Genomic DNA, 16,506 nt, shown 5'->3' on the forward strand with positions numbered 1-16,506 from the left:
TGCATAAAAAACAAACTCAAAGACATTTTATTTCAGTCTTTAACGGTTTTGCTGTATTTGTAAATGACTGTAATAAAATAAGACTAAATCCACCGCTAGATGGAGTATTTACTCTTCGTTTGCTTTTGACTTTCCGCTAAAAAGCGTTTTGATTTCTACTGCTGCCGTTTTTGTCTATTATTGCTCAGTTGTGCTGAACTTGAATGCAAGAGCTCAGCGCTGTCTTGTTTTGTTTTAAAATCAGCACTTTTTTCAGCTTCCCATGTTGATGCTCATTTATTTCACTTTAATGGCGGTGAAATTACAGAATCTACATACTGGAGCCTGAGGAGAAAAAAAAGCATTTTAGCTGAAGTTTTCAGATAGCACCTAAAGGCTTTTGTTTCTGAACTCTCCATATGAACAGTTCAGAAGCAAACGCCTCTGTCTTCTAAAATTAGCATTTTTCTCAGCCTCCTTCAGTTATTTCTCTTTAAATGCAATTTAAAAAAAGGTTTATCATAAAAATTCAGGTAAAATAAAAGGAGGCTTCATAGTTACGTTGAAACGTTTTCCTAAAAATAAATGATCTAAAGATCTAGAAGAATTTAAGGTTTACAACAACACTGCCTTCTGAATCATTAATAACCTAGGGGATCTCAAGATGGCAAAATAGTGAACGCGTCTCCTGTACAGGACAAAACGAGAAGTAAAACTAAAATGACAATAGGCAGAGATTAGCACGTGATTAAACAAAATAAAAGCAAAGCAACCAGGAACTCTAAGCCATTAATTCACCTCTACAGTCGACGTGCAAGTTCAGGTAAGATCAGACATACGAATTCATTTATTATTGTTCATTTTATTGTGTATCTTTTCAGAGTCTTTATTCAGTGTTTCTCAGATAACTTTCTCTTTCGGTTTAAAGTATTGGCTGGTTTTTAAGAGCGTTTCATCAGATGTGAAACTATGCTGTATGGATTTATTACGTAAAACACACACAACACACACACACACACATATATATATATATATATATATATATATATATATATATATATATATATATATATATATATATATATATATATAATAAGGTGACGCAGTAGGTAGTGCTGTCTCACAGCAAGAAGGTCGCTGGTTCGAGCCTCGGCTGGGTCAGTTGGCGTTTCTGTGTGGAGTTTGCTTGTTCTCCCTGCATTCGCGGGGGTTTCATCCACAGACCAAAGACATACGGTAGGCTAAATTGTAGTGTATGAGCGTGTATGAATGTTTCAGCTGGAAGCTGGGTTGCAGCTGGAAGGGCATTCGCTGCGTAAAACATATGCTGGATAAGTTGGCGGTTCATTCCGCTGTGGTGACCCCAGATTAATAAAAGGACTAAGCCGAAAAGAAAATGAATTTATGAGAAAAATAATATTTTAATATTAATACTATATATATATATATATATATATATATATACACATATATACATACATACACACACACACACAAATACATGTATTGATTGATTAATTGATCAACAGAGAATGACTAAAATAAATTTTCGTCCATTAAAAAGTACTATTGCCATTTAATTTCACCATTTATCTACGAAACATTTTTGTCAGGCATTCTGAAAACAGGAATCATTGATGGCGTATTGATTAATAGGTCACAATGCAGCCACAAAAGACTAATTCCTTTTTTTTATTTAAACTTACACTTGGACATTGTCCTTCAAACCACTTGGTTTTACCCATTTGGCACAATAGGTGTTTGTAAAAAAAGTGAAAATCATTTAAAATGCTATAAAATGTAGCATGAATGTTGATCTTTTTACATATTTAACATCAGAATGTCGATATATTGTTTCAGAAGTCTTGTTTGCTACACTGAAACAAACAAGTAATGAAAAAAGTCAAGACAACAAATACTTTTGTGTTGCTTTAACCTATTTGAATAAGTTACTCAAGTTTCAACAACACTGTAAATAATCCTGGGTTCCACGCAATCGATTTGTGTTGGACAACATAAAGGAATTAAAATAGCTTGTTAGTTTTTACAAATTTTAAGTGGATTGAACATAAAGCATTTTTTAAACTATACAAAGTTTAACTTAATATTTTTTAGGCAGTTTGATTAACGTAAGTTGAAGTGACTAGATCTTATATTATGGTAAACTGACTTATAAACAGCTTGCGTAACTTATAAAATTAAGTTAGAACATGATAAACTTGGTTTAATAAGATACAATTAACTAAAAACATAAGCTATCATGACTAATTGATTATATAATTTTTTTACAGTGTACCAAGTTTCTTACATTGCAAACAGAATTCATTGATTAACAGATAAAATAAAAGTGTTTCTCTCGTCAGACCATGATGTTTGGGAGCTTGCTGTTTGCCGTGTGTTGTAGTGCAGCACTGGCCCATTTTAACAAAAATCTAGACCAGCACTGGGAGCTGTGGAAGAAGAAACATGTCAAGCTTTACTCCTGTGAGGTGAGAAGCATGTGATCTAATATTTTGTTTATTCACTTCTGGAAAAACTTTGCTTATCACATGTCTAAACCCCCAAGCATTCCTGTAACAGATGACATTAGCATGCTAACAGATTATTCTTGCCAAACCTGAAAATCTTGTTTCATGGGCCTATTTGCGCACATGCATATACTGTACAAGGGAGACTAGTTTGTGATGTTAATAGTTTTTAAACATTAACATGTATAATTGTTGTTTGTGTTGACAGGATGAGGAAGTAGGCAGGAGGGAATTGTGGGAGAAAAACCTTGAACTGATCGCCATCCACAACCTAGAGGCCTCCATGGGCATGCATTCATATGACTTAGCCATAAACCACATGGCTGACATGGTGAATATATTTCCTCTTTCCCCCTGACATGCAATTACTGCTTTATTTCCTTGTTTCTTACTTTTCTTTCTTTTTTTCCTTGCTTGTTCTTTCGTTTTTTAAAGCAAATAGCCACTGTGAGATTTAAAGCAATAGTTTACACAATGTGATTACTGTCATGTTTTAATCATTGTAAAGTTGTTCTATAACGCAGTTGTCTGTAGTTTTTAGTTCTCATGTGTTTTCTGTATAGTTTCACTTTTAAAAATGTGTCATGGGATTTTGAGCTCTGCTCCAACCTTTGATTTTAAAAATGAACAAGGTTTAATGACATATTTAGAAAGAAGTCACGGGTAAAATGTTTCAAACTACTAAAATAACTAAATGTTTCAACATAAGATGTCAGAACAGAGATCAAATTCAACTCCCCATTTCTCCACTGTTGAGCTATTTTGAAGCACGTGGATTACCCAAACAGTTTCTGTTCTCTATTGACTTCCACAGTATTATCTCTGGTTTTTTATAAGGAAGTCAATGTGAAACAGTAAACATCAGAATATAATGATCAGTTTACTGGACCTTTTGCACAGAAGCTCAGATTTTCCTTACCTGTTTCACTTTATTCTGTGTTTCATATTTGTGTCTTGTCGATTCACAGACGACAGAGGAGATTTTGCAGACATTAGCCGTCACTCGTGTTCCTCCTGGCTTCAATAGGCCAACAGCAGAATATGTGAGCTCTTCTTTTGCTGTTGTCCCAGATACACTGGACTGGAGAGATAAGGGCTATGTGACTAGTGTGAAAAACCAGGTATTGTATTACATAGATTGATATATTTTGACAATCTGGTAATTGTTCAGCCTTTCGTTCAGTAATATAACTCGATTGTGTTTCTTTATGTTGACAAACTTTTTTGATATTTCTGATAAGCCATCGTGAAATAGAAAGTGTTGCTCCATGCCTAAATAATTTGTTTGGATGCTTCATATAGAAATAACGATAGTCCGAACAAAGCAACAATAGTCCAAACAAAGTCCAAGGCACTCGATATGTAGGTGAAAAAGTTTATTTTGCTAAAATCTAGGTGCGGTGCTGAATTGTGATGTTTTAAAAAAAAATGCCATGTCAATAAAGTCGTTTTAACTTTTTCTTTTACTTTTCAAGAACATTTTTTTTGCATTTATTTCTGGATTTATATCTAAAAATATTGTTATATATGTCAGGTTAATAAATGCTAATGTCCCTTTGTGAAGAAACAAAATTCCGCATACAGCAAGGGAAATGAAATGACACCAATGCTGTAATGTGATTGGTTATTGAGACATAATCTTCAGTGTCACAATTTTGAGATCATCTCTGAATTCATATCTGCCTTGTAGTTCACCTTTCTTGTTTTTGTAATTAGAAATCCATGCATGCTTTTAGAATAGCATGCCAATTGAATTTAAAATTTGCATTTTTGTAGTTTACATGACAACAATAACATTTTATAAACTTCCACTTTTAAAAAAAGGGAAATGCCTCAAACATCTGTTGGTTTATAATCCTGCTTTAATAAACATTTAGAGTACATTTGTGTTGCGTTTTTATATGTCTGCACTGCAAAAAAAAAAAAAAAAAAAAAAAACGCTTTTCTTAAAGTATTTGTCTTGCTTCTAATCCAAATATCTAAATATTCTTAAATCAAGAAGCACTTTCTAAACAAGTAACACATATTTTCTTGTTTTTCCAAAATAAATTGTCAAAATGAAGTGTTTTTTCCCTTAAACAAGCAAAATAATCTGTCAGTGGGATAATAAAAAAAGAAACGAGGCCTAGAAATGAGACAAAAACTTTACTTTCACATTTAAAAAGGTTTACAGAAGTTGGCATTTTCATGCCCCAAAGCATCAGGTAATGGAATATCAAGGAATTTAAATTCTTAAGTCATAGAATATTAGAGATTTTTGATTGTCTCTTTAAAGTTTATTTGTAACATTTATTTTTGTAATATTGTGCTGTTTCATGGCTATTGTGGTGGTTAGCCTACTTGTGGCTTCATTTTATTCCTTTTACACACATCAAGTGGCAGTCAACTAAGGCAAACATGCCAAGATACATTTTAAGTATTTCTTTATTTTAAGCTAAAAAGTAGTAGTATGTAAAAAGTTATCAGTTTTTAAAGTTAAAAAGGCATTGTGTTAACGTAAGTCTTTTCCTGTTTTAATTATGTTTCTGTCTTAGGGTGCTTGTGGTTCTTGTTGGGCGTTCAGCTCTGTTGGGGCTCTAGAAGGTCAGCTGATGAAGACCACAGGAAAGCTGGTGGACCTCAGTCCTCAAAACCTGGTGGACTGTTCCTCTAAATATGGCAACCTTGGCTGCAATGGCGGGTATATGTCTCAAGCCTTCCAATATGTTATTGATAATGGCGGCATTGATTCAGAGTCCTCTTACCCTTATCAAGGAACGGTAAGTCATTTGTGTGGCTTAATGCAACTATATGAAGAAAATATGACTATGTTTTTATGTGGCTAAGAGCTTGTCTTTTTTTCTGCACGACTGTAATCCATTATCATTGTAATTCTGTTGTGTAAACTGATGTGTTCAACAGCAAGGATCGTGTAGATATGACCCATCCCAGCGTGCAGCAAACTGTACTTCTTACAAATTCGTTAGTCAGGGAGATGAGCAGGCCCTAAAAGAGGCTTTGGCCAACATCGGGCCCGTTTCAGTGGCCATCGACGCCACCCGCCCTCAGTTTATCTTTTACCGCAGTGGTGAGTATTTCTTCACAGCTCAGACAGCCCGAAACTTAACTGAGTGTAAAAATTACATTTATTTTTTGTTGACTTCTGTTCACAGGGGTTTACGATGATCCATCCTGCACACAAAAGGTAAACCATGGAGTGCTTGCTGTGGGATATGGTACACTTTCAGGACAGGACTATTGGCTGGTCAAAAACAGGTGCAGTCAATTGTTATCATAAAGTGACTGGATGACTTTGTTTTTGGAAATAAACACTAAATGAACGAAAAAAAAAATACTAATGCTGGTCTTCTCTTGTTTTAACAGTTGGGGTGCTGGATTTGGAGATGGTGGCTACATCCGTATAGCCAGAAACAAGAATAACATGTGTGGCATCGCCTCAGAAGCCTGCTATCCAATTGTATAACTGAAAAACTATTGAAATATATGAATATATGGAAATAAGAAATTTACCATATTATAATCCAGTTTCTTAGCTGTACATGTATGTTGTGTTTTTCCATTTCTATTGTTTTTATTCAAATTGAATATTGTATAATTAGTTTTAATTCTTGTCTTTTTTTTGTCTAGTAAAATATTAAAGGAAATATGGTTCCACTCTGTTCAGTATGTTTACAAATGACTTGGTTTATTCAGTGCAACATCACAACGAACAGTTTCACATGAGGTATTAAAGGATTTTTCAAGATCAGCACACAATGTCCAGTTATGATTGACATTTAAATTGCTGTGATTTTTACACCTTTGGTTGATTAGCCACATTCATAAGGTAACACAAGGGAGAGAATGGCATAATATGACACAGATGCTCACACCAGCAGAAAGAGATTTTAGATGAATGACAGGTAAAAGAAGAAAAAAAAAGAAAACACTTGCTACCTTTTCAGTCTGCTTACCCGAACCGTTAATAAGTGGATCTCCAGATGACAAAAATGCCTTGAGCGAATGAATTCTGTCTGCCTATGTTGTGATCCAACATTTAAGTTGCTAAAAATCATATTTTCATTAAGATGATCCATATGACACAGCTAGAACATAATTGCATCATATTTGTAGAGACAAACATATTTAACATTTATTTTGGTCTCTATCCTCACTTTAACACAGTAACACTTTTTGGTAGTTTTTTTCTTTTTTTGGAGGGATAAGCAATCATAGGATCAGCAAGACCCCTTTTCTTGCTCCGATTGTCATTCCCATTTGGTCTTTATATTGATAAATGTTCTTCAGTCTCTCATTTCTCCCTCTCTCTCACACATACACACACACACACAAACAAACAAGGTTCTTTCTGCCTGCAGGTAGGGCTGTGATTTAGTTGTGTTCACGGATTGATTCCAGCACATTTGGCTATAAAAACTTAGTAACGCACAGACGCTCCCTGAATGGATGGGATCTTTGGTACAGTTACATCTCAGCTACACGACACATCACACACAGTTGAGGTAGATGAAATTAGAGCTCTCGGGCAGAACAAAAAGCGCCAAACGGGTTTCCCTAAGGCGGGAAGGAATGGAAATTTCACTTCAGATTTACACACTGTACTAACTCTTAAATATATCTTAAGATGTTAAACACTACGAGAATATGGCGCAATTTATTTGTGCCTCTCAAGGTGCGGTCACATTTACCGTTGCCCTGCGAAAATTCGCGGGCGAATTCTATTCAAATCGATCGAGAGTGTCGCGCGAGGACGATAAAGTTCCCCATGTTGATTTAGCTCAAGATGGCCATGCGAATTCACCGCGTTGACCACCTGAAAACTGCTTTGTTTGAAAGTGACTTCGTCAGCAGTGGTCCATCGCTGCACTTCAATGAAAATGGAACATTTTGCCGTCAAATTAAGTTAATAAACAAAATGTCCACCAGGAGCCGCCAAATGCTAAGGTACATCAGCTAAACGTATTTTTGGATGCTACAGGTCATTGAGTGATCTCTAACCATCTACTGCTTTAATTCTCCATATGGTCATATCCTAATTCAATATATTTCTATGAAAAGAGAGGCCCGACAACAAGCTCTGCAACAGGGTGACCTGGAGAGTTGAGGTGCACACACGCCAACACCCTTTGCCCTGCGCGCAGCATGCTTACAATTGTCACTCATTAAACTTTAATTCGCATCCCCAAACTCCCATTCACCACCCCTCCCCTTCCTTGCCGTGATTTGGTAATGCAGCGAGCCTCTGATCTGCCACCCCTCCCCGTGAACGCCCTAAGCCCATGGGCCCAAGCGAGTGCCGGCCCCAGCCGCCAAGAGGACACAGATAAAAAGGGCTTCTTTGAAGTTGGCAAAAGTCGATGGCCTCTTTCATGGGCCCTCTTTCAAGTGCGTGCTGCGAAGAGGCCTCACTACATTCCCTGCAAAGGTTAAACACAGGGGAACGAGAAAGAGCATTGGAAAAGGGACGATCACTCCCTCGACGGCCCACCCCGAGAGACCACGGCGCATTATGTATGATCGTCGTACAGTAAATGTGGACTGCACTGAGGAGATCACAGTTCAACAGCCTAAATATAGAGTCATCTTGACTTCACAGCCACTTGTGTGCCGTCTCATGCTGAGTCTCGATCTGTTTGGTTAGGCTGTGGCCTAAAGGGTCTAGACATGCAGCACATGTGAACGATGAACATGGATGAATATGCTAGCCCAGCTATCAAGATACTAACACAGCGTTGAGTAGATGAGAAACGTTAGACATTCAGGGAGGACAAATATTCATCTTTGGTATTGGGACTCCTATCAGAGACAGGGTCATTTTTCACACACAAACAACACTTGGTGAAATAAATACTAACGGTAACTATCAAATAAATAAAATAAATAGCTAGAAGATTGGAAATAAATACATAAATAATTATAAATACACAAAGTGGTTCCCAGTTCATATTCAATTCAAGCTTTTTGTGAGTACTTTCCATCAGGGTTTTCGAGATTTTGAGCTTTTTTCCAGTACGAACAGCCATCGGGCCAGATTGTGTGCTTGAAATTTGTACAAAAAAAAAATACAATTCTTCATCCTCAGAGTGACATCTTAGAAATTTTCAAAATCAGATGGAAATTATGCACAAGAAGAGAGTGGCCTGTCAAAAAGAAACTCATCGAGAAGTCTTTTGCAAAAAGTGTCACAGCTGCTCTTCCTGCTTCTCCACGTCTTGTTTGCCCTCATATTGTCTGAGGATGCAACTCTGTCTTGTACCAAGGCTGTAGCTGTCCTACAGCAGAGGCTTTTCTTCTTGGACAATGAGGCCTGGCTTTTAAAATGAAAGAGTATAAAAAAAACAAGCTCTCGAAAAATGTTCACATTTTGGTTTCAGCTTCTTTGTCCAGTAGTTTTCCCCTTTAAAAGTATCTGTGAAAGATTCGTTTGCATCCTTCTTTGTTTCTTTGGTCAATATTTATCCATTTGTTGCAAAATCATGTCTTTTGAGAACCCTAAAAATATCATTTTTCAGCACTGATTAAACCTTGCAGTGATTTCATATGCTGTAACAAATTACAAAATAAACCGATTTCATATCTATTCAATACCTTTTCATAACGCTTGATTTGTGAATGATTTCATAAGCCCCGGTGTGGTGGGCTCATCCTTCACGATTAAAGCTAAAGTAATCGATGCTAAAACTACAATCAAATTCTGTCTCGTCTAGACATTGCGGACATCACCCTCGTAAAGACTTCATCTTTGGTTTCATATGCTGTTGATTTGTATACAAAAACACTTTTGATTAAAAATCTCAAACACTAGGAGCTGCAGCTTAACCTGTGCTGTGCAGAGCAGAAAACGGCTCATTTTCCCATCATGCCGTGGAGCAGGTCACAGCTGGAGATGCGGTGCTGGAGCCCGATGAGCCGGTGGACGATGGACGACCCTCTTCGGCCCATCGGTTGAGGTTTCTGCGACGAGCGTTCATGAAGAAGTTGCTTACAGTGGAAAGCTCAAGGCCCAGCTGCTGAGAGATGGTGATCTGGAGGTCTTTAGTTGGTCTGTGGTTCTCTCTAAAAATGGCCATCAGTGTGCGACGCTGCAGATCTGTGAAGACTAGCCTAGTGCGCTTGGGCCCCTGGTTGCGTTCCACCTTGGACTGCTCCTGTTCCTTACGCTTACAAGCTAAGATAAAGAGAAAGAGAAAAACATTAGTTTGCAAGGAAAACCTGACATTTTTCTAAATTTTTTTTACAATCAGAATTCATCTTTGTTTATGTAAATATCCTTTAAAGAACTACTGATGACAATGACATTTTTTAAGAGTAAAGGGCGAAACACTCCAGCATTTTAAAATATTAAACACTGTATTGGCATTGAGAGATGAATATCAAGACAATTACCTTTAAAGAAATAGATCAGGACATTACCGTCAAGGGCTGTATAAACTTAAAACAGACACGAGGCTACTGTAAGCGAATGCTGTCAATGCATTTTTATTTCGTAATCATCATCATCATATCTTGTTATGTAATTCCTGGCTTAATTAAATACCGCCCTGTGTGTAGACCAGACTATTGCCTGAAAACCAGAGAGAGTCTCTATCAGACAACTGCCAACTTGATAGATAGATAAATGTACTTTATTGATCCCCGAGTGGAAATTGAGGATAAGAGAGATTAAGCGATAGAGAGAAAGACTGTAAACGTGCTGAACAATAATGATCTATATCAAATACAATAAATGATGGACAAACTAGAAGAAAACCCCCAAATAAACACTTTCATTTTTGTTTTATAATCATTTAATAATTCCCTGATTCTCTCAATTGTCCCCACCTGTTTTCACCAGTTTAACGTCAACCATTAACTAAATGCTTCCTGATGTTGTAATCATGTGTAAAAGGTAGGAATTACCATGCTATAAATCCTGTGCTCCGCACCACACTCCCAGACATAAACATCCCCCCATAGAGTTCTTATGATCGTGGGAGCAGGCCCTAATCATGATGTATACCACTTGTCTCATGTAGCTGAAACGTGATCGAAAGCCTTTTTCATAAACCACCCCCACCCCCCGATTGCCTATCACCCCCTTCTCCCCCCGAAGCCGTACTCCCTGCCTACTCCACCCCCTGCTGATTTTTTTTCGGCCAGGGGCTGATAGAAATTATTGATTAAATCTGTGTTGCTCAGACTCCCCGACCTATAGAGGAGCTTTAACCCCTTTAGTGCTGGATGAAAGGGGAGCTTCTGTGTGCCAAACATTTATTGTCAATCTCAGCAGGGATCTACACTTAACTATGCGATTTCTGTACAAAATAGGTCTGGGCTGAATACATAAAAGTGCCAGAATCAGGGAAAAAGCCTCTGCTATTTAATCTGATTATATCTATGATTCCTTAAGACAAGAGCTTTAGGGTTCAGTGCTTGTGTGTGAAATCCCAATGCTGTCCGAACGCCGAGCTTTAGAGTAATGATCTCTACCCTGCCCTGCGACTGAATTTCTCTCTGTTCATCTCTCTCTCCCAATCAAAGCTCAGGCAGTTTGCAAAAAACACACAGACACAGCCAACAGAACACATCCACACAAAAGACCTGCGGAAAAACTGAGAGGAAAAAAAAAATACTGGAAATACCAGGATACAAATTTTAGGCCAATTTATCTAGTTCCTAAAATATTAAATATCTGTTTATCGCAAAATAACTGAAGAATGAAATGAGGCCCTGTTCACATTATGCATAAAAACATTGCTGTCATCATTTTAGCCTTGCAATAGCGATGGTGGGTATTATAAAAAGTGCTGATGGATTTTAAAAGGATGGGTATTTCGTTAAAAAATCACTGCGTTAAGCTGAATCATCATTAAATGTGTCGGTAAGTTGAACTCCTGCTGTCTCTGAGAGAGGAGGCGTGTAGCCGCATGCATTCTAATGTTTGCTCACGCCGTCTTATTCACAGGAGGTGTGTGCTGGAGCCTTCTGCGTTGCTTTCCCAAGGAAATCAATACCAGCTAGTAATTAAACAAAGGGCATGGTGAGAAAAGTCAACACTCATGGAAAGTGGGTTATATAGGGAAATACAGAGGTGTCCACTTGTGCACAGAAGCTGTGAAAAAAATTAACCAGATAGTGATTGGACAAAAAATGGAGTATCAATGCCAATTTGAACGTTTCTCGTGAAAATTCGGAGCCTTAATTATGAAGGATAAACAAATAACTACTGTTGGGAAATTTTTACATCACAGAAAGAAATAAAACAAAGTGTTTACGCTATCACAGAAACGCTCATCCTCCTAAATGAACATTTACCACCAAACACCAAGATCTCCAAAACTGCATATTTACGGACTACCGCAAAAAAACAACAACAACAACAACAGCAGGACATGGTACCACTCAGGCCAACGGGGCATTGATTGATTCTATGTATTTCGTTGCATGGAACACCCCTACGACTGAGGGCACAGTGGTCACCAATCAATATCTGTAGTGGTAATGCAAGCAGAATAATTCATTCTGAAGCGTATTTCATGCTTAGGTGATTGATCGCTTGGGATTCGGAAAGATTTCGGGGGAATCTGCGTGTCTGTGTTTGTCTCCCACCCCACAATTCTCAGTGGCTGCTGCAGCACGCCAGCCGACATTTTGAAAACCGCCCCATCCCTGCATCGCCACCCCCCCCCACACACCACCACCACCTTCGTCCATTCTCATGTTACTGTTTTTCTCTGGATCTCTTTGTGTGCTTTGGACAACAGTTAAAGTTTCAGCCTCTTTAATATCAAAACATTGTAACACGGCAAAACACATTGGGTTTGAGGTGAAATCTCTTAGTAATAAACATAGTGCTCACTTAGGGTTATTGCACCGATTCCATTTGCTCATTTTAACTGTATTTTGAGCAACTGTTAATCAGATGTAATGTATTTGATTGAATAACTTTTTTGTGACTGATCATACATGCCATTGTTGTCTTTAACAATATTTGTTCCTATTGAAATTTTGGGATTTGTTCTGTACCACAACAGCAAATTCAACAAAACAAGCTCAAGCTTTTTACCTTCCAGTCGTAATGAGGCCATCCTTTGAAACTCTGGCTCCTGTAGCCAGCGGGACATCCTCTTGAAGGTTTCACGGCCAGACTTGAGTTTTCCCCAAGGTTTGGGGTTCCTGAGCAGGTCTGACAGAGTGCCCTGAGACCTGCACAGAACTCGCTCTGCAAAAATGGCCTGTGGGATGCTGTACCGCTTCAGCTCAGTGATGATTCTCTGAGCAACATCTTTGGTGTTGATCTCCTCCCCTCCACTGCCGTTCTGCGAGCCAGCAAGCATGCCCTCCCTTCCCAGGCTGGAGCCAGAGGAGGAAGGGGAAGAAGAGGGCAGCTCCCCAAGCTTGGAGGCCTGTTGGCTGGGAAGGTGGTGCTGATAACTTTGGTTGTATAAATGATGGTGGTAGGTGGGAGTGTGCTGATGGGCATCCATTTTGTTTAGCTGGTGGCTGACCCCATGCTCAGCCCCCAGAGAGGGCGGTGACATCTCTCTTACAAAGTCTGGCACTGTTCGACAGATGTTACTACCGTTGCTGCCCATATGGACCTCATGGCCAACTGGTAGCATCTGGCTACTGTGTCCATTCTGACTTCCTAGTGTACCATAGCCATGCATGGCAGTATCCAAACCTGCACTGCCCAGCGGTGGAGACAGGCCTTGTCCCAAACCAAAATCTTTTCCGTATGATGTGTAGTAATTTCCTCCAAGACTTCGATCCTCTCGCATGAGAGTAAAGCTGCCGATGACATTGCTGACGGGCAGGCAGGGATGATGGTGATGATGGTGGAATTTGTCATCAAATGGCTGGAGGGGTGTCAGTGTGGTGTAGGTGCTTCCACAGGTAGTTGGTGCATCCCTGCTGTACCCCAGAGTTGCCATGTGGTCATATGTCGGGCTCTGGTGGTCAGACTCCAGGCCCATGACAGGGCCTCCCAGAGAGGGGCGAGGGAAGGCAGCCGTGAGATCCCGAGAGTGCAGCATGGCTCGGCTCTCCTGACTGTGTGCCAGCTCTACGTGGCTGTGCACAGACATCTCTCCCATATTACCATCCATATCTTTACCTTCCTCCACCACTTCTTCAAATTCCAGCTGATTTGTTTTTGTTTGTTTGTTTTCACAGTCTAAAGTGTGGTTTCTGTAATGCAATCTAAAAACAGTTCCCAGTGCTGTTTATATCTCAAAATCTGATTTCAGTGTACTCTCTGAGACATTTCATCACAGTGGCACCATCTTGGGTCATGCAAGCAAATTCTGTGTTCCATAAATGCACCTGTGTTTATCCATGCATATCTTGAACAATGCTGAAAAAGAGACAAATATGAATCAGATCACAGATTTTTTTATTTATTTATATTTATTGATTAGTCATATATATTAAAATATTTTATGAGCCTTTAATATTAATTTCGTTCCAAATAATTTTTTGGTCAAATAATAAAATATTTATTCATGCAATTGTTTTTCAACTTAAAATGAACACTAACAATATTATCTCTGCTTAAAAACATGTCGAAAAGCTTTGAGTTTAAGTGCCTACCTCACGACGTAGCTTATCCCGCTGGATGGAGAGAAGCGAAACAGCCACTCCAAAACACAATCAAAAGCCGATAACGGGATCGGATACTCTTTACAGCTGCAGAAATTCCGAATTTACAACCACACAACAATCGGTTGCGACTTTTGTGTTTCTTCAGCACATTTCGGTGTTCAGATAAGGCAACGGCTAGGTCCGGTCCGTCGCTGGCGTTATCCGCTGTAGATTCTCGCTGGACCACAACTGTCGAGGATGCAACACAAATGACGGACGCCTAAGGCCGTACGATTCTGTCCGATGTCCAGACTTCGCTATGCTACAACCGTGTCAAAAATGAACGCCGATCTGTCTAAGCATCGCGCTCCGTCGCTGTCATTATCTCTGTGGTTTTGCCCTTCTGTATCCTCATCGATCTCGGCCCCAACTCTTTCTCTCTCCTCTCTCTCTTCCCCCAGCCCCCCCTCTGTACGTCACACTCTTAAAATCTGACAGATGTGGGGTGAATTTACAACCCTCGTTAACTCCTTCCCTCCTGCGGACCTCAAGAAGCTATTGTCTTAGGTGGGGCTCGTGACAGTGGTCGAATTATATAGTTTCAGAAGTGGATTGACTTTGTAAAAAGGCAAAATGATAAAAGAATTAGGGCGCAATTTGTTGAGGTTCTCGGTCGCCCCAAAACATTTGAATGACCCTAATATCTCAAAGATGTTTTTCTAAAAAAAAAAACACATATATTTATATTATGTCACTTAGAAAATAAAGCGATGGTGATTATAGATATGAATGCTTTCAGGTGTTTTGTTAATTAAGGAATTTAACGAAAAGTACTCAGCTCAATGTTGTTGCTATGGTTACCTCCTCAGGCCAATGTGATTTTGCATTTCTGTTATGAATACAGAAAAGAATATTGTGAGTCCAAATGTCATAACATTTAGTATGCCGTGCACTTTTAAAACTAAAGGATCCAAAAATAACCCATTTAAAACAGCTCTAAAAATAACCATTTTATTAGTTTAGAAATAATATTTCAAAATCTAGAAAATAATATTTTGTTGAATGTTTTTGTGACTCGTGGATATTAAAGATTCTTCATAGAACCACAGAATGGTTTAAGGGTTAATTTTACTCTTCTGTTAACATTATTTTAAGGCTCTTAGGGAATCTGTCAGGTTTGTTTTTGCTTAGAGTAAATTCAGAAGTTAGAAATATAGGCAGGACAAATTACCCGATTAATCCAATTAAATGGCCAGAGCGTTTATGTACTATTAACTGCAATTTTATTTTCCCAAGCTTAAGGCAATTAACTGAACCAACAAAGCAGTGACAGAGAACGGTTCTTATCAGCTGTCAGCTTACAGTGTAGTGGACAATTAACGAAAGAATTTGCTCCTCAATCACAGAAGTGCTAAACAAGATCAATGCACTTGATCCAATCCGCACCTATGACCCTCTTAAGAGTAACACGCGACCTTTCCTAAAAAACGCGACCTAATAAACAACAAAATTACTCGTCTGTCATATTTCCATTAAAAGGTAATGCGCCGCCAGTTTGTGAGAGTAAAAAGGGAGAGAGAAGTGTATTCGGGTAGGTGTTTGAAACTTGGAATATTAATCATATCTGTCTGTCAGTTTAATTTTTAGAGATGAGCAATTCTAGCGCTTGAAAAATTTTCCAGTGCGATGTGGGACCGCTGTCTTCCCGCAGCAGATGCTGCACTATCGATCTGCGCCGAGCAGGGCTGAGGGAGGGAGGGGTGTGTGTGTGTGTGTGTGCGCGCGCGCGGAGTGTGTGGCTGGAGGTAAAATGGTCAGCTCTTACCGCAAAAAAGGTCTGTTTGAGGGTCGAGGTGAAAGTTCACTCACTGCGGCTGGAGAGCTCGATAGATGATAGTAGCCAGCACTCGAATGAAAACAGCCCGATTCGGAGTGCACTGACAATGCTTCATAAATTATAATATGATTAAAAATGCAAAACATGAAGCTGAATAAAACCTTAATACATTAACTGTTCATTTTTATAACGTTTAAAATACAGTGGCTTGAGGATTAGAACTTTTAATTGAGCAACTGAAACGTGACAAACTCAACATAATAAACACCAAGAAAACAATAATAGGCCTACAGATAAACACAGATAATCAGCTTTATCATGTATAAAATTACGTCTCATTTCGCGCACATCTGCGTTTTTCCCTTAAAACCGAGAAGAATAGCCTATATATTGGATAATACTTTTTAAAATAGCCTGCTCCATTCATTTTAACATTTAGCATGAATTATAGACTACATTTTATCGGAGAGCTACAAGTTCGGCAACATGTAAGGCACTGCTAAATTTTATTCACCTCTTTCCCTTTCTGTCTGGGATACGTATCAATGATCAAACATTGTTCAAAACAAACCGTGGAAATCAAAACAGCGGCCAGCGAGT

General features: G+C 38.8%; 2 protein-coding genes across 3 annotated transcripts; one reads left to right on the forward strand and one right to left on the reverse strand.

Moving 5' to 3' along the window:
- The first annotated feature begins 767 nt into the window (after positions 1-767).
- On the forward strand, positions 768-6,161 carry ctss2.2 (cathepsin S, ortholog 2, tandem duplicate 2). The gene is given in 8 exon segments (NM_001017661.1): positions 768-802; positions 2,343-2,468; positions 2,716-2,838; positions 3,476-3,628; positions 5,042-5,266; positions 5,409-5,574; positions 5,660-5,762; positions 5,871-6,161. Coding segments are annotated over 7 exon segments (993 nt in total). The 5' UTR covers positions 768-802; positions 2,343-2,345; the 3' UTR covers positions 5,971-6,161.
- A 10-nt stretch (positions 6,162-6,171) lies between these two features.
- onecutl (one cut domain, family member, like) lies at positions 6,172-14,476 on the reverse strand. Of its 2 annotated transcripts, XM_087285073.1 has the most exons (3): positions 14,079-14,476; positions 12,553-13,842; positions 6,172-9,675 (listed from the first exon to the last, which is right to left on the reverse strand). In XM_087285073.1, the coding sequence occupies exons 2-3, from the start codon at positions 13,592-13,594 to the stop codon at positions 9,365-9,367; spliced, it is 1,353 nt and encodes a 450-aa protein (XP_087141199.1). In that variant the 5' UTR covers positions 13,595-13,842; positions 14,079-14,476; the 3' UTR covers positions 6,172-9,364.
- Positions 14,477-16,506: the final 2,030 nt, after the last annotated feature.

Source organism: Danio rerio, chromosome 16 (genome assembly GCF_052040795.2).
Source record: "Danio rerio strain M-AB ecotype USA chromosome 16, GRCz13ab, whole genome shotgun sequence".
Classification (NCBI taxonomy): domain Eukaryota; kingdom Metazoa; phylum Chordata; class Actinopteri; order Cypriniformes; family Danionidae; genus Danio; species Danio rerio.

Bases quoted from the DNA above. Each gene is read 5' to 3' on its own strand.
- onecutl (XM_087285073.1), bottom strand. From the start codon at position 13,594: ATGGATGGTAATATGGGAGAGATGTCTGTGCACAGCCACGTAGAGCTG. The intron at 9,676-12,552 runs GTAAAAAGCTTG...TCTTTATCTTAG, and splicing joins GGCCTCATTACGACTGGAAG to CTTGTAAGCGTAAGGAACAG.